Genomic DNA, 18445 nt, shown 5'->3' with positions numbered 1-18445 from the left:
CTGCTCGACCACACTACCACAAAATAGAGCATTAGTATTATCTATTTTTACCACTATTTTACCTCTAAGGGGAACCCTTGGACTCTGTGCATGCTATTCCTTACTTTGAAATAGCACATACAGAGCCAACTTCCTACACTGAACATTGGTCATTGCGAGTTCCCCAGCTACATGACGGCGTCTCTGAAACCGGAGATGATGGGTATCAAACTTCTCAGAATAATAAACTCACTGACCCCAATGATGGATTTATGAATAAATATACACAGAGGGCACTTCGAGGCACCCCCTGAAAACAGACCAGCTACTGAGTGTGCTGACTGATTGGTCCTGACCAGTTTAGCCACCACAGATGTGTTTCTGGCCCCCCAAGGTGAGAGCCAGCACTCTCCAGGGTCTGAGACAAAAGCCTGCTCTGGGAAGATGTGTGATCACCTCTCTCGGGCAGGATGGACATTCCATGGTGGGGAGCTTCAAAGGTCTTGTTGCTTTTGTAATGTGGCCCAGGACTCTCCAGATGGTGGAGATGACCAACCCCCCTACCCTGACCCAATTTTTGGCAGAAGCATTGGCAGGAAAATTTGTTAAATTAGGAGGAGTGCCCACTTCATGCCAGTACAACCCCTAAGGTGGACGAGCTGACTTGGACACTGCTCTTTAAATTCCTCCATCTTATTTGGAAGGAATTAGGCCACTAGGGTTAGGGTTATGCCCAATTACCAGCGAAAGTGGGCATAAGAAGGGTGTAGTCACCCTAAAGATGGTTAACCCATTGACTACGACCTGGCACTCCATTTACCGCCCCAAAACTGAGTATTTAGGCAGCACTCAAACTCAGATTTGACAATCTAAGAAGACCCAGACAGAGAAGAGTTGCATTCGTAGAAGAGGAAAAAAAAAAAAGCAGCAGCTGACCTGGATCCAGCCCCTTCAGACCACCTGCTGACCTCAAAGGATCCTGCACAAGAAGCCAACTCGTCCAGTCTTCAATAAAGACTCAAGTCTCCTGTGGGCACTGGACTTGTCCTGCAACCAAAAACTCCAAAGAAAAGATTCTGCAGTTGCTAGAACCCTGGATACCTACACCAGAGGTGCCCACTGCACCAGACATCTAGGACCCAAGGAGAAGCCAACCAATGGTGCCAATGCAGGTCCCCAGCTGCCCAGAGACCGAGTCCAGTGTGCTCTAACCAAGCTTGGACTATCCCAAGACGCCTGCAGCCTCTTCATGCAGGCCTCCTTTCCCACAGGCTTGTGGAGAGAGAAAACCCAACAGTACAAGCAACCAATGCACCTGTGACCCCTGGCCCCAGCTGAGGTGGGTCACCGATGCCAACGACAACCCCCGGCTCCTAAGAGCTCAAGTCCACCCAGGGTCTACCCCTGCTGCACTCCCTCATGCCTGCACCCTCAAAACATATGACCCCCGTCCACAAGTGTTCCTGGACATGAAACCAGACGCCTAAAGACACCCCTGCATCTGTCGCCCCTACAAAGAGGAGAAGAGGACCAAAGGTGCACCTACATCCCTGAGCACCCCAGGACTACTACCTACCTGCTTCTTGTCCTTGACTGGCTTCGTAGCCAGAGTCTGCAGCCTGTCTTCATGAGGACCAAACTCCCAAAGAAACCATTGGGCACCAGAGGCCTTACTGCACCTCTACACTTGGCAGCCCAGTGCCACCCGGTGTGACCTGTTGGTGTGGTTCTGATCAGTGCCCAGTATTTACCTTAACTCCCTGAGATCGTTGTTAACCCTATGTTTGCTGAACATTGTTTTCCCCCTCAGCATAACACTGAGCGAACTCTGAAAATTGAACTTCCTATTTTTGAAACTGCAAAGTATCTATGCTTAAAAGTCTACTTACCCTTACTTGCTTTTGAATCATATATAAAAAGAATTGTTATTTTTCTAAGTGTCATTTATTGCTTCTGTGTGTACAACAAATGCTTAGTTCTACCTCCTGATAGGCCTAATTGCTCACCCACACTACCACAAAATAGATCATAAGTCCCATCTACTTTTGCCTCTGCAATACCAATTGGGGATCCACTGGACTCGCTGCACAGGATACTTCATTTTAGTGCACTATATAGAGTCAGCTTCCTACAAATACCAAAAAGTATCGCAAAAAATGAGCAAATCGAAACAGATGTGTTAAAAATAAAAAAAAGACCATAAAAACAGGACCTCTAGTAGAACGCATCTTAACGGAGGTGAAGACAGCAGATACTATCCTGCACTTTAAACATAACTCTGTTACTATTTTGGGGCTTTTTGAACTCAAAATGCAACTCGGCTGAACACACCCAAAAGCTTACCATGGGTTGCACTAGCCACCCCTACCTCTTTTCTGATGTCATATGACAAACCTGCCTCTCTTTTTATCCCATAAATGTAAATATAACAGATTGGACCATGGACACAATATGTTCTTAAAACAATATGTCTGCAAACTGGTGGCGAAGGTTTCTTGAAGCATTACTTTAAGATTGTAGGAAAGTACCATCTTTCTTGGCATGTTACCCCCAATTTCTTCCTGTTTGGCAGTGTGCTTTCCCTGTCACTGGGATACTCCTAGCCAGGACCCCAGTGCTATGAGTTTGTGGCCTATATGTGTTGTCAGTATGCTTGACTGTGTCACTGAAGTTCTGCTAACCAGAACTCCAGTGCTTATGCTCTCTCTAATTACCAAATTTGTCACTATAGTTTAGTGACTCAATTTTTCCAATTTTGATTGGCACACTGGAATCCCCCTTATAAGTCCCTAGTATATGGTACCTACGTACCTAAAAATTTGGGGTTCCAGGAGATTCTTGTGGGCTGCAGCATTTCTTTTGACACCCATAATGAGCTCATACAAACCTTTCATCAGGACTGCCACTGCAGACTGAGTGAAATAGTACACACACTATTTCACAGTCATTTTTCACTGCACTAAGTAACTTATATGTCTAACCTTCATTTACTGAAGGCTAGGTGCAAAGTTACTGTGTGTGAAGGCACCAATGCACTAGCAAAGGTGCCCCCACGTCGCCCAGGGCCAATTCCCCGGACTTCGTGAGTGGGGGGATACCATTATAAGCGTGCACAACATGTATGTCAATACATATATGAAGCTTCAAAATGGTAACTCCGAATATGACCATGTGAGGTGTCTAAGATCATGAAATTGACCCCCCCCCCCAATCGAAATTTGGTATGGGGGGGCAATCCCATGCACCCTGGGGTCTCCACCATGGACCCCCAGGACTGCCAAACCAGCTCTCTGAGGTTTCCACTGCAGCCCCAGCTGCTGCCACCTCACAGACCGGTTTCTGCCCTCCTGGGGATTGAGCAGCTCAATCCCAAGAAAGCAGAACAATGCACTTCCTTTGGGAGAGGGGTGTTACACCCTCTCCCATTGGAAATAGGTGTTACAGGCATGGGAGGGGTATCCTCCCAGAGCCTCTGGAAATGCTTTGAAGGGCACAAACTGTGCCCTCCTTGCATAATCCAGTCTACACAAGTTCAGGGACCCCAGTCCCTGCTCTGGTGCAAACCTGGACAAAGGAAAGGGGGAGGGGGGTGACCACTCCTGTGTCCATCACCACCACAGGGGTGGTGCCCAGAGCTCCTCCAGAGTGTCCCTGGCGTTAGCCATCTTGGATTCAAAGGTGTGGGGACCCTCTGGAGACCTCCGAGTGGCCAGGTGACATCAGAGACCACTCCTCCTGGGTAGGTAGCCAATCCCCCTCTCAGGGCTATTTACGGTCTCTCCTCTGAGTGTTGTTCCTCAGATTCGGTTTTCAAAATTTCTCCAGACCTCCTCTGCATCCTCTGCTTAAGCTTCTGACCATTGGATCAACCGCAGACTTCTCCAGAACCGCTGTAACTGCAACAAAGTATCCAGGATGACTCCTGTGACCTGCAACTTCAGCTCCAGCCAGTATTTACAACACTTAACCAAGGTGTGCACACTCTGAAGACTGACTGACTTCAGCCTGCACTAGAAGAATCAAAGGAATCTCCCGTGGAGTGACAAGCACTTCCTTGCTTCAGCAGGCACCCTTCTGCGACGACAACCGGGACTCTGGGACTCCCCTCCCGACGATGAGCGTGCTCCCTGCAACACAGGTGGTGGACCGAAGTGACCCAGACTGTCCAAAGGTCGAGCTGTCCAAATTTGGTGGAGGTAAGAGCTTGCCTCCCAGTCGTCTGCAGCACCTTAGGCTTCTGTGCACTTCTTCCAAGAATCCTTCGAGCACAGCATAGCCCAGGTCCCCAGCACTCCATCCTGTGACGCACAGCTCCCCGAGTTGTTCTCCGGCAGAGTGGGACCCTCCAGTGTAGTGCTGCAATGACTGCACTTTGCATCTTCTTTGTCCCAGTGTTCCAGGACTCCAGTGGGTGCTGCCTGGTCTTCTGAGGGCTCTGAAGTTCTGAGAGCCCCCTCTGTCTCCTCAGTCCAAGTTGAGACTCCCAGATCCCTCCTGGGTCCAGGCAGCTCATCTTTGATGAAAACCACGTAGTTGCTTGAACCAAGGCTTGTTGGCGGAATCCAGCGACACAAACAGCCTGCATCCAGCAACTCGACGTGGGACATCTCTTGCACAAAGCAGGAACCCGCAGGTATCTTCATTGGTGCCTTTCTGTACTTTTCTTCTAACCGGAGAATCCACTTTTGCACCTTCTTCCAGGTTGGCAGGGGCTTATGTTTTTCCTGGACTCTTCTTTGACTTCCTCTCTCCACAGGTCTTCAGGTCCAGGAATCCATTGTTTGTTGCTAGTAGTCTTACTTGGTTCTTGCATAATTCTTTATCACAACTTGTAGTGTGTTCTGAGGAAACTTGCTGTACTTTACTCCTGCTTTCCTGGGCTCTGGGGTGGGGTACTTTACTTACCTTTGGTGTTTTCCTACACTCCCAGTGCCCCTCTACACACTACACTTGCCTAGGGGGGAATTCGACATTCGCATTCCACTATTTTAGTATATGGTTTGTGTTTCCTCTAGGCCCATTGCAATCTATTGTATTTTCTACTGTTTGCACTATTCTATGACTGCTTACGTACCTGATTTTGGTTACTAGTGTATATATTGGGTATAGTATATGTCACTAAAACAAAGTACCTTTATTTTTGCAAACACGGAGTTTTGTCTTTTATTGTGTAACTATAGTGGTATTGTGGGAACTTTGCACGTCTCCTAGTTCAGCCTTGGCTAATCTGCTACAGCTACAAGCTGCTAGAACACTGCCTACATTTCACTTATAAGGGATAACTGGACCTGGTATAAAATGTAAGTACTTTAGGTACCCACTACGAACCAGGCCAGCCTCTTACAAAGATACAAAGGGATTTCGGGAACATTACATTGGCAAACAGAGATAAGACAAGACGGACAGGTTTGTCTCATCACATGAGAAAAAAATTAAACATGGGCAAGGGTAGACTGGAGGACATTCTCAACATAAGTGAGACATCAGTTGTAACCACAGTTCGTCTAGGAAAACCCCAGTAAAACATTTTTTTTTAAGGCGTAGAGCTTGGTTTCCAGGCTCAATCCGATTAGAGTGGTTCAATCGCAGGAGGGGAAGATGCCATTTAACAAGCAGCTGCAAAAATGCTTTGCAGATACCCGCCACTTTATTATTTCACAGGTTTCATGCAAATTATTTATTCATACTCACGTTTCTGGGACAGCAGAGAGGGGATCCGGTGAGGCTGCTGCTGGAAGAGCATCTGTGGCTTAGCTCCCAGAATTCCTTGCTTTGGCCCCAAGGAAGCCATGTGCAAGAGTGATGGCGTAGGGGACTTCAGCAGGGGCTAGAATTGAACAAAAATGAAGTGTTACGCCACCTGACAAGCTCTTTTGGTCTCTTCAGTTATGTGCATTGTTCTGACAAGTGAACATTTATAAATCATGGTTATCCATTTGCAAAGTGCATCAAGTTCAAATAATTAAGCCAGGTAACAAAACTAAGACAGAAAAAATGTCTGGTTCATAGACTACCAACATGTTGGTCGCAATGTAGAGCATTTGATTAAACAGCACATAAGCATGTGGAGTCATGGTTCACAAAGGATTTAAAGAACTAGACAAAGACAATTTTTAAGGTAAGAATCAGCTGCTATGCACAAATTAAAGAGGTATCCCCAAAGGCCCAATGAACTAGTGCAGCGTACAAGGATCCTAAACAAATATGTCAACTCCAGGCGAGAAAGTGAATAAGTGTAGTGCTAAAACAGATAGGTGTGGCAAGAAAGAGACAGATAGGGGCGCCTAAACACAAAAGATAATGAACCAGAATAACGAGCTTGCACACATAAAAAGTGCCATAAAACAGACTGGCTCAAACCCAAACTGGTTCTTTGCAAAAGAAATTAAAACATGTTATGTATCCCAAATGCCACTAGGAGCTGATAAAGAAGAGTTGGGGTTAGTAAATAAGCTTGCACAATGAATTCCTACATTAAGTCTGCTAGAAACGGTAGCACAAAATGTTGACGAGTACACAAACATGTTTTTACAACCTTGTTCAGTGGCCCAAGCTACTCCAATTCACCTATGTTTCAGACTGCTACAGCAAGTCAGAGCACTCAAAGCGTTATATGATGATGAATTCACCAAGACAAACAAAGACCTGCAATACACTACAATTATGAGAGGCTCAAACAAACTGCACATCTGAGCACCCAACCTCAAATAGTCACTGTTCTAAGTAGCAACAAAAAGACTTCAAAAGCAAGGCTCGCACTGACTTAGAAAAATAGCTGGGGCCGCTGCAAAGAGTCTGTGCGCACCATTAACTTCCGGAAAATTGAAGTGAAGAACGCAGTAGTAAAGAAAGTCTGGCACAAGGTAGTTATACTAGAAGACCTATTGAGTTGCTGACCCATGTAAGATGTTGGTGCTCATAGGTAACTCATAATAATAACGCCCAGTCCAGAATTACATGACTAGGCGTAACTGCAGATGTGCGCTGATGTGCTGCATAAAATTTCATCAACCATAATGTTTCAACGTGTGTGCCCTGATTCCAATTTAGTTCCAGGCTGCTCTGGATCTTGTCTGGTTCCCTTTGGCCCTTCACCCGTTTCAAGATCTGTAATACGTCCCTTTGATTTTTCTTGTCCTTTTAGAAGGGGAGCACTGCTTACTAGTATTTTGTGTTTTCCCCCAATCTGAAATGACTTCTAAGCCAAAAAAATTGTGTTTCTGAAGACATCAATAAACACACATTTCCCTTTGGCCTCTCTGGAAGTGCACACTGCTGCCGTTCCCTTTTATATTCCTGTGGACTCAGCTCAATGTATACAGTGCTCCTACATATCCGAGAACATTCAGGTGGTAAGCACTTTTACCCATAGCCCACTTTTATACCCCACGGTCTCTTCTTGCATGCAGTTCTACCTATAGTCCACTTACACTTCCTTGAAGTTACCTGGAGGTGTACAGTAGTGCCATTCATCACTGCTTATTCCACTGGACATCAGCAGGTTCCAAGTGCTGATAAGCATATCAATTTACTTGCCTGGGGATCATGGAAATGCACATTAACGCACTGCACTCTTAGGCCTTTAGGCCTACTTGCAAGTTTGCACTTTTTTTTATTTTTATTTAACGGGAATTCTTAGCAAGCCAGAACAGATGCTAAGCATCCAGATTTGCTCTCATGGTCTCTTATCGGGTATGTGGCCAGGTTTGGGGTTGGTTTTATCGTACAAAGTTGTACTGTTTTTATTCCCCTCGTCTCACTAGTAGGTGTGACCACAGTTTTGGATTGCCTGCTTTGAATAATCCTCTAGGGGATGAAAGATCAGGGATGTATAACATGTTAAAATCTACCAAGCAAGAAAATGTTAGTTGAATGAGGTGTCACCTATAGCTGGGCTTCTTCACCTTTTATGACTTTCCAACCATAAGCAGCCATTGAAAGGGTGTAGGACACTGGGTGTAAGGATAGATGTTCCAGAAAGCTGATTCATTCTCAACACCGTGGTTACCTCCGAGCCAAATCAGAGTGCTAGTGTGTCAGTAAATCTGTGGGATATAAAATCACACTGAACATAATTTGGTCCCAACGCCTGCCCCAATTAAGAATCACTGGGGCAAGCACTTCACGTTTGTGAAATATCTGATAATCAAAAGGTGATGAACTCTCTACAGCTACTCAGGTCTTTATAAGGATAAACGTAAAACCAGCCATTTGGGGGAATTCTAGTCCTAGTATCCCTGCTGTGAACGCTTTTAGCATCAATGCCATTCCCGCAGCACGGGATGGAAACCGGCCATTGCACATGGAGGCACCATTTACGCTGGTGTGAGCAGGAGGAGCAAGATCTTCCCAGCATTTATAACGCCGTCATTCCTGCAGCGTGGGGCGCACCAGGGCCAAAGTGGGCCCATTCACACCCGTCGAAGCGCCCCCTCTTTTGTTTGCCTATCCACTGCTTACCACATCTGCACCAATAAGTGACAGCCTTACTTTTTAAGAATTGTTAATTGATCCCAAAGATTCTTAGTGGCCATCTTTCATTTTTAAGCTACAGGGTTATTTTTATCCCCTCAACTGCTCGGTTGTTGTGGCTGCATTTTAAGCAGGTATGGCAAAAGCCATAGCCGCCAAGCAGATCTCAACTACTTCCCGGGTTGGGAACTCAGTTGATTTTAATGGACTGCATTTCTCAGTTAATAACAACAACAAAACATCTCCCCGCTATGTCCCGAATTTGCAAGCTAAAGACAATACCCTAGACTTGCTGCCCCAAGCCATTCCCTACAGTGATTCTCACTAACATGCGCATTCTAGCTGCGGATTGTAATGCAAGTTGGGAGTAACTCCATAACAAAGTTGCACAGTCTGGGGAAACTATGGGTTGATGTGGGGATGTTTTTCAGTGACATTAAGATGGTTCACAGGGTGTCCGGAGTGTGGAGGAGCCCTAAAACACACAGGATGTTTGTATAGTTCTGAATTTTAGATCCACTTGAACTACCGAATATATTCTTCCTCGACTCAGGGCCCACAATCTTGGTCTATCAGGATCCAGATGGTACCATTAGGTTTCTTTTATAAACCTGGAAATCTGCAGTCTACAGACATGAGTAAAGGTAATCATACTGCCCTTTGGGGATTCGGCCAGTTTAACTGCTCTACCCGCACTAGGTTATTGGTCCTTGCCCAGGGTCTGACTTAGAATAATGGCAGCATGTGTACCTCCAGCTAGGCCCCTTGATTCTAGCCAACTAGTTTGATGGCTTCCTCCACTGTTGTAAGGAAATGCCTCCTTGGCATGGTTGCCCCCTGACTTTTTGCCTTTGCTGATGCTATGTTTACAATTGAAAGTGTGCTGAGGCCTGCTAACCAGGCCCCAGCACCAGTGTTCTTTCCCTAACCTGTACTTTTGTATCCACAATTGGCAGACCCTGGCATCCAGATAAGTCCCTTGTAACTGGTACTTCTAGTACCAAGGGCCCTGATGCCAAGGAAGGTCTCTAAGGGCTGCAGCATGTCTTATGCCACCCTGGAGACCTCTCACTCAGCACAGACACACTGCTTACCAGCTTGTGCGTGCTAGTGAGGACAAAACGAGTAAGTCGACATGGCACTCCCCTCAGGGTGCCATGCCAGCCTCTCACTGCCTATGCAGTATAGGTAAGACACCCCTCTAGCAGGCCTTACAGCCCTAAGGCAGGGTGCACTATACCATAGGTGAGGGTACCAGTGCATGAGCATGGTACCCCTACAGTGTCTAAACAAAACCTTAGACATTGTAAGTGCAGGGTAGCCATAAGAGTATATGGTCTGGGAGTCTGTCAAACACGAACTCCACAGCACCATAATGGCTACACTGAAAACTGGGAAGTTTGGTATCAAACTTCTCAGCACAATAAATGCACACTGATGCCAGTGTACATTTTATTGTAAAATACACCACAGAGGGCACCTTAGAGGTGCCCCCTGAAACTTAACCGACTATCTGTGTAGGCTGACTAGTTTTAGCAGCCTGCCACAAACCGAGACATGTTGCTGGCCCCATGGGGAGAGTGCCTTTGTCACTCGAAGGCCAGTAACAAAGCCTGCACTGGGTGGAGATGCTAACACCTCTCCCAGGCAGGAATTGTCACACCTGGCGGTGAGCCTCAAAGGCTCACCTCCTTTGTGCCAACCCAGCAGGACACTCCAGCTAGTGGAGTTGCCCGCCCCCTCCGGCCAGGCCCCACTTTTGGCGGCAAGGCCGGAGAAAATAATGAGAATAACAAGGAGGAGTCACTGGCCAGTCAGGACAGCCCCTAAGGTGTCCTGAGCTGAGGTGACTCTAACTTTTAGAAATCCTCCATCTTGCAGATGGAGGATTCCCCCAATAGGGTTAGGATTGTGACCCCCTCCCCTTGGGAGGAGGCACAAAGAGGGTGTACCCACCCTCAGGGCTAGTAGCCATTGGCTACTAACCCCCCAGACCTAAACACGCCCTTAAATTTAGTATTTAAGGGCTACCCTGAACCCTAGAAAATTAGATTCCTGCAACAAGAAGAAGGACTGCCCAGCTGAAAACCCCTGCAGCGGAAGACCAGAAGACGACAACTGCCTTGGCTCCAGAAACTCACCGGCCTGTCTCCTGCCTTCCAAAGATCCTGCTCCAGCGACGCCTTCCGAAGGGACCAGCGACCTCGACATCCTCTGAGGACTGCCCCTGCTTCGAAAAGACAAGAAACTCCCGAGGACAGCGGACCTGCTCCAAGAAAAGCTGCAACTTTGTTTCCAGCAGCTTTAAAGAACCCTGCAAGCTCCCCGCAAGAAGCGTGAGACTTGCAACACTGCACCCGGCGACCCCGACGCGGCTGGTGGCGATCCAACACCTCAGGAGGGACCCCAGGACTACTCTGATACTGTGAGTACCAAAACCTGTCCCCCCTGAGCCCCCACAGCGCCACCTGCAGAGGGAATCCCGAGGCTTCCCCTGACCGCGACTCTTTGAACCTAAAGTCCCGACGCCTGGGAGAGACCCTGCACCCGCAGCCCCCAGGACCTGAAGGACCGGACTTTCACTGAAGAAGTGACCCCCAGGAGTCCCTCTCCCTTGCCCAAGTGGAGGTTTCCCCGAGGAATCCCCCCCTTGCCTGCCTGCAGCGCTGAAGAGATCCCGAGATCTCTCATAGACTAACATTGAAAACCCGACGCTTGTTTCTACACTGCACCCGGCCGCCCCCGCGCTGCTGAGGGTGAAATTTCTGTGTGGACTTGTGTCCCCCCCCGGTGCCCTACAAAACCCCCCTGGTCTACCCTCCGAAGACGCGGGTACTTACCTGCAAGCAGACCGGAACCGGGGCACCCCCTTCTCTCCATTCTAGCCTATGTGTTTTGGGCACCACTTTGAACTCTGCACCTGACCGGCCCTGAGCTGCTGGTGTGGTGACTTTGGGGTTGCTCTGAACCCCCAACGGTGGGCTACCTTGGACCAAGAACTAAGCCCTGTAAGTGTCTTACTTACCTGGTTAACCTAACAAATACTTACCTCCCCTAGGAACTGTGAAAATTGCACTAAGTGTCCACTTTTAAAACAGCTATTTGTCAATAACTTGAAAAGTATACATGCAATTTTTATGATTTGAAGTTCCTAAAGTACTTACCTGCAATACCTTTCGAAGGAGCTATTACATGTAGAATTTGAACCTGTGGTTCTTAAAATAAACTAAGAAAAGATATTTTTCTATATAAAAACCTATTGGCTGGATTTGTCTCTGAGTGTGTGTACCTCATTTATTGTCTATGTGTATGTACAACAAATGCTTAACACTACTCCTTGGATAAGCCTACTGCTCGACCACACTACCACAAAATAGAGCATTAGTATTATCTATTTTTACCACTATTTTACCTCTAAGGGGAACCCTTGGACTCTGTGCATGCTATTCCTTACTTTGAAATAGCACATACAGAGCCAACTTCCTACATTGGTGGATCAGCGGTGGGGTACAAGACTTTGCATTTGCTGGACTACTCAGCCAATACCTGATCACACGACAAATTCCAAAATTGTCATTAGAAATTGATTTTTGCAATTTGAAAAGTTTTCTAAATTCTTAAAAGTCCTGCTAGGGCCTTATGTGTTAAGTCCCTGTTTAGCATTTCTTTTAGAGTTTAAAAGTTTGTAAAAGTTTGAATTAGATTCTAGAACCAGTTTTAGTTTCTTAAAAAGTATTCCAACTTTTAGAAGCATAATGTCTAGCACAGATGTGAATGTGGTGGAACTCGACACCACACCTTACCTCCATCTACAGATGAGAGAGCTAAGGTCACTCTGTAAACTAAAGAAAATAGCAATGGGCCCCAAACCTACCAAAGTACAGCTCCAGGAGCTTTTGGCAGAGTTTGAAAAGGCCAACCCCTCTGAGGATGGCAACTCAGAGGATGAAGATAGTGACTTGGAGGGAAATTCCCCCCCTCCAGTCCTACTTAGGGAGAGCAGGGCTTCTCAAGCCCTGACTCCACAAATAATAGTCAGAGATGCTGGTTCCCTCACAGGAGGGACCAACAACTCTGAAATCACTGAGGATAACTCCAGTGAAGAGGACATCCAGTTAGCCAGGATGGCCAAAAGATTGGCTTTGGAAAGACAGATCCTAGCCATAGAGAGGGAAAGACAAGAGATGGGCCTAGGACCCATCAATGGTGGCAGCAACATAAATAGGGTCAGAGATTCTCCTGACATGTTGAAAATCCCTAAAGGGATTGTAACTAAATATGAAGATGGTGATGACATCACCAAATGGTTCACAGCTTTTGAGAGGGCTTGTGTAACCAGAAAAGTGAACAGATCTCACTGGGGTGCTCTCCTTTGGGAAATGTTCACAGGAAAGTGTAGGGATAGACTCCTCACACTCTCTGGACAAGATGCAGAATCTTATGACCTCATGAAGGGTACCCTGATTGAGGGCTTTGGATTCTCCACTGAGGAGTACAGGATTAGGTTCAGGGGGGCTCAAAAATCCTCGAGCCAGACCTGGGTTGACTTTGTTGACTACTCAGTGAAAACACTAGATGGTTGGATTCAAGGCAGTGGTGTAAGTAATTATGATGGGCTGTACAATTTATTTGTGAAAGAACACCTGTTAAGTAATTGTTTCAATGATAAACTGCATCAGCATCTGGTAGACCTAGGACCAATTTCTCCCCAAGAATTGGGAAAGAAGGCGGACCATTGGGTCAAGACAAGGGTGTCCAAGACTTCAACAGGGGGTGACCAAAAGAAAGGGGTCACAAAGACTCCCCAGCAGAAGGGTGATGAGACAACCAAAACTAAAAATAGTAAAGAGTCTTCTACAGGCCCCCAAAAACCTGCACAGGAGGGTGGGCCCAGAGCCTCTTCACAAAACAATGGGTACAAGGGTAAAAACTTTGATCCCAAAAAGGCCTGGTGTCATAGCTGTAAACAGCATGGACACCAAACTGGAGACAAGGCCTGTCCCAAGAAAGGTTCCACTCCAAACTCCCATCCAGGTAACACTGGTATGGCTAGTCTCCAAGTGGGATCAACAGTGTGCCCAGAGCAAATCAGGGTCCACACTGAAGCTACTCTAGTTTCTGAGGGTGGGGTGGATTTAGCCACACTAGCTGTCTGGCCGCCTAACATGCAAAAATACAGACAGCAACTCTTAATTAATGGGACTAGAATAGAGGGCCTGAGGGATACAGGTGCCAGTGTCACCATGGTGACAGAGAAACTGGTTTCCCCTGGCCAATACCTGACTGGAAAAACTTACACAGTCACCAACGCTGACAATCAGAGAAAAGTACATCCCATGGCAATGGTTACTTTAGAATGGGGAGGGGTCAATGGCCTGAAACAGGTGGTGGTCTCCTCAAATATCCCAGTGGACTGTCTGCTTGGAAATGACCTGGAGTCCTCAGCATGGGCTGAGGTAGAGCTAAAAACCCATGCAGCCATGCTGGGTATCCCTGAACTGGTGTGTGTGAAAACGAGAGCACAATGCAAGGCACAGGGTGAAAAAGTAGAGCTGGAGTCTGGAAAAATGGCCCAGCCTACCAAGAGAACAGGAAAGTCAGTTGGGAAACCAACTGCAACACAGCAAAAGAAAGGGAACCTCTCTTCTCAGGAAGAAGTTCTGCCCTCTGAGGGAACTGAGCCTTTGGAACTTGAACCTTATCAGGTTGAGCTCTTAGGCCCAGGGGGACCCTCAAGGGAAGAGCTGTGTAAGGGACAAGAAACCTGTCCCTCTCTTGAAGGCCTTAGGCAGCAAGCTGCTGAAGAGTCCAAAGGCAAGAAAAATGGAACACATAGGGTCTATTGGGAAGATGGGCTCCTGTACACTGAGGCCAGAGACCCCAAACCTGGTGCCACTAGGAGAGTGGTAGTGCCTCAGCTGTTCAGAGAGTTCATCCTAACATTGGCCCATGACATTCCCCTTGCTGGACATTTGGGACAAACCAAGACGTGGGAGAGGTTAGTCAACCACTTCTACTGGCCCAATATGTCCAGCATGGTTAAGGAGTTTTGCCTCTCCTGCCCCACCTGTCAAGCCAGTGGTAAGACAGGTGGGCATCCAAAGGCCCCCCTCATTCCACTTCCAGTGGTGGGGGTGCCCTTTGAAAGAGTGGGTGTGGACATAGTTGGTCCACTGGAACCTCCCACAGCCTCAGGAAATATGTATATCCTGGTAGTAGTGGATCATGCTACCAGGTATCCTGAAGCTATTCCCCTTAGGTCAACTACTGCCCCTGCAGTAGCCAAGGCCCTCATTGGTATCTTTACCAGAGTGGGTTTCCCTAAGGAGGTGGTGTCTGACCGAGGTACCAACTTCATGTCAGCATACCTAAAGCACATGTGGAATGAGTGTGGAGTGACTTATAAATTCACTACACCATACCATCCACAAACTAATGGCTTGGTTGAGAGATTCAACAAGACATTAAAGGGCATGATCATGGGGCTCCCAGAAAAACTCAAAAGGAGATGGGATGTCCTCCTGCCATGTCTGCTTTTCGCTTACAGGGAGGTACCACAGAAGGGAGTAGGGTTCTCACCCTTTGAACTTCTGTTTGGTCATCCTGTAAGGGGACCACTTGCCCTTGTTAAAGAAGGCTGGGAGAGACCTCTCCATGAGCCTAAACAGGACATAGTGGACTATGTACTTGGCCTTCGCTCTAGAATGGCAGAGTACATGGAAAAGGCAACCAAAAACCTTGAGGCCAGCCAACAGCTCCAGAAGTTTTGGTATGACCAAAAGGCTGCACTGGTTGAGTTCCAACCAGGGCAGAAGGTCTGGGTTCTGGAGCCTGTGGCTCCCAGGGCACTCCAGGACAAATGGAGTGGCCCTTACCCAGTACTAGAGAGGAAGAGTCAGGTCACCTACTTGGTGGACCTGGGCACAAGCAGGAGCCCCAAAAGGGTGATCCATGTAAACCGCCTTAAGCTCTTCCACGACAGGGCTGATGTCAATCTGTTGATGGTAACAGATGAGGATCAGGAGGCAGAGAGTGAACCTCTCCCTGATCTTCTGTCATCAGACCCAAAAGATGGTACAGTAGATGGAGTGATCTACTCAGACACCCTCTCTGGCCAACAGCAAGCTGATTGTAGGAGAGTCCTACAACAGTTTCCTGAACTCTTCTCCTTAACCCCTGGTCAGACACACCTGTGTACCCATGATGTGGACACAGGAGACAGCATGCCTGTCAAGAACAAAATCTTTAGACAGTCTGACCATGTTAAGGAAAGCATCAAGGTGGAAGTCCACAAGATGCTGGAATTGGGAGTCATTGAGCGCTCTGACAGCCCCTGGGCTAGCCCAGTGGTCTTAGTCCCCAAACCTCACACCACAGATGGAAAGAAAGAGATGAGGTTTTGTGTGGACTACAGAGGGCTCAATTCTGTCACCAAGACAGATGCTCATCCAATTCCAAGAGCTGATGAGCTCATTGATAAATTAGGTGCTGCCAAATTCCTAAGTACCTTTGACTTGACAGCAGGGTACTGGCAAATAAAAATGGCACCTGGAGCAAAAGAAAAGACAGCATTCTCCACACCTGATGGGCATTATCAGTTTACTGTTATGCCCTTTGGTTTAAAGAATGCCCCTGCCACCTTCCAAAGGTTGGTGAATCAAGTCCTTGCTGGCTTGGAGTCCTTTAGCACAGCTTATCTTGATGATATTGCTGTCTTTAGCTCCACCTGGCAGGATCACCTGGTCCACCTGAGGAAGGTTTTGAAGGCTCTGCAATCTGCAGGCCTCTCTATCAAGGCATCCAAATGCCAGATAGGGCAGGGAACTGTGGTTTACTTGGGACACCTTGTAGGTGGAGGCCAAGTTCAGCCACTCCAACCCAAGATCCAGACTATTCTGGACTGGGTAGCTCCAAAAACCCAGACTCAAGTCAGGGCATTCCTTGGCTTGACTGGGTACTACAGGAGGTTTGTGAAGGGATATGGATCCATTGTGACAGCCCTCACTGAGCTCACCTCCAAGAAAATGCCCAAGAAAGTGAACTGGACTGTGGACTGCCAACAGGCCTTTGACACCCTGAAACAGGCAATGTGCTCAGCACCAGTTCTCAAAGCTCCAGATTATTCTAAGCAGTTCATTGTGCAGACTGATGCCTCTGAACATGGGATAGGGGCAGTTTTGTCCCAAACAAACGATGATGGCCTTGACCAGCCTGTTGCTTTCATTAGCAGGAGGTTACTCCCCAGGGAGCAGCGTTGGAGTGCCATTGAGAGGGAGGCCTTTGCTGTGGTTTGGTCCCTGAAGAAGCTGAGACCATACCTCTTTGGGACTCACTTCCTAGTTCAAACTGACCACAGACCTCTCAAATGGCTGATGCAAATGAAAGGTGAAAATCCTAAACTGTTGAGGTGGTCCATCTCCCTACAGGGAATGGACTTTATAGTGGAACACAGACCTGGGACTGCCCATGCCAATGCAGATGGCCTTTCCAGGTTCTTCCACTTAGAAAATGAAGACTCTCTTGGGAAAGGTTAGTCTCATCCTCTTTCGTTTGGGGGGGGGGTTGTGTAAGGAAATGCCTCCTTGGCATGGTTGCCCCCTGACTTTTTGCCTTTGCTGATGCTATGTTTACAATTGAAAGTGTGCTGAGGCCTGCTAACCAGGCCCCAGCACCAGTGTTCTTTCCCTAACCTGTACTTTTGTATCCACAATTGGCAGACCCTGGCATCCAGATAAGTCCCTTGTAACTGGTACTTCTAGTACCAAGGGCCCTGATGCCAAGGAAGGTCTCTAAGGGCTGCAGCATGTCTTATGCCACCCTGGAGACCTCTCACTCAGCACAGACACACTGCTTACCAGCTTGTGTGTGCTAGTGAGGACAAAACGAGTAAGTCGACATGGCACTCCCCTCAGGGTGCCATGCCAGCCTCTCACTGCCTATGCAGTATAGGTAAGACACCCCTCTAGCAGGCCTTACAGCCCTAAGGCAGGGTGCACTATACCATAGGTGAGGGTACCAGTGCATGAGCATGGTACCCCTACAGTGTCTAAACAAAACCTTAGACATTGTAAGTGCAGGGTAGCCATAAGAGTATATGGTCTGGGAGTCTGTCAAACACGAACTCCACAGCACCATAATGGCTACACTGAAAACTGGGAAGTTTGGTATCAAACTTCTCAGCACAATAAATGCACACTGATGCCAGTGTACATTTTATTGTAAAATACACCACAGAGGGCACCTTAGAGGTGCCCCCTGAAACTTAACCGACTATCTGTGTAGGCTGACTAGTTTTAGCAGCCTGCCACAAACCGAGACATGTTGCTGGCCCCATGGGGAGAGTGCCTTTGTCACTCGAAGGCCAGTAACAAAGCCTGCACTGGGTGGAGATGCTAACACCTCTCCCAGGCAGGAATTGTCACACCTGGCGGTGAGCCTCAAAGGCTCACCTCCTTTGTGCCAACCCAGCAGGACACTCCAGCTAGTGGAGTTGCCCGCCCCCTCCGGCCAGGCCCCACTTTTGGCGGCAAGGCCGGAGAAAATAATGAGAATAACAAGGAGGAGTCACTGGCCAGTCAGGACAGCCCCTAAGGTGTCCTGAGCTGAGGTGACTCTAACTTTTAGAAATCCTCCATCTTGCAGATGGAGGATTCCCCCAATAGGGTTAGGATTGTGACCCCCTCCCCTTGGGAGGAGGCACAAAGAGGGTGTACCCACCCTCAGGGCTAGTAGCCATTGGCTACTAACCCCCCAGACCTAAACACGCCCTTAAATTTAGTATTTAAGGGCTACCCTGAACCCTAGAAAATTAGATTCCTGCAACAAGAAGAAGGACTGCCCAGCTGAAAACCCCTGCAGCGGAAGACGACAACTGCCTTGGCTCCAGAAACTCACCGGCCTGTCTCCTGCCTTCCAAAGATCCTGCTCCAGCGACGCCTTCCGAAGGGACCAGCGACCTCGACATCCTCTGAGGACTGCCCCTGCTTCGAAAAGA

The 18445-nt window shown here is 47.8% G+C and overlaps 1 protein-coding gene across 5 annotated transcripts in view; it reads right to left on the bottom strand.

Annotated features, from left to right (window-relative positions):
• The window catches only part of CCAR2 (cell cycle and apoptosis regulator 2), a 566602-nt gene that overhangs the window by 434079 nt on the left and 114078 nt on the right, over window positions 1-18445 (bottom strand). For all 5 annotated transcript variants that reach the window (XM_069214048.1, XM_069214051.1, XM_069214050.1 and 2 more), the window contains one exon: window positions 5671-5806. In XM_069214048.1, the coding sequence (XP_069070149.1) occupies window positions 5671-5806 (136 nt within the window). The remainder of the gene's footprint in view (window positions 1-5670; window positions 5807-18445) is intronic.

This window comes from Pleurodeles waltl, chromosome 11 (assembly GCF_031143425.1).
Source record: "Pleurodeles waltl isolate 20211129_DDA chromosome 11, aPleWal1.hap1.20221129, whole genome shotgun sequence".
NCBI lineage: Eukaryota > Metazoa > Chordata > Amphibia > Caudata > Salamandridae > Pleurodeles > Pleurodeles waltl.
The sequence above is the reverse complement of the archived record's forward strand: the minus strand, read 5'-3'. Positions and strand labels throughout refer to the sequence as shown.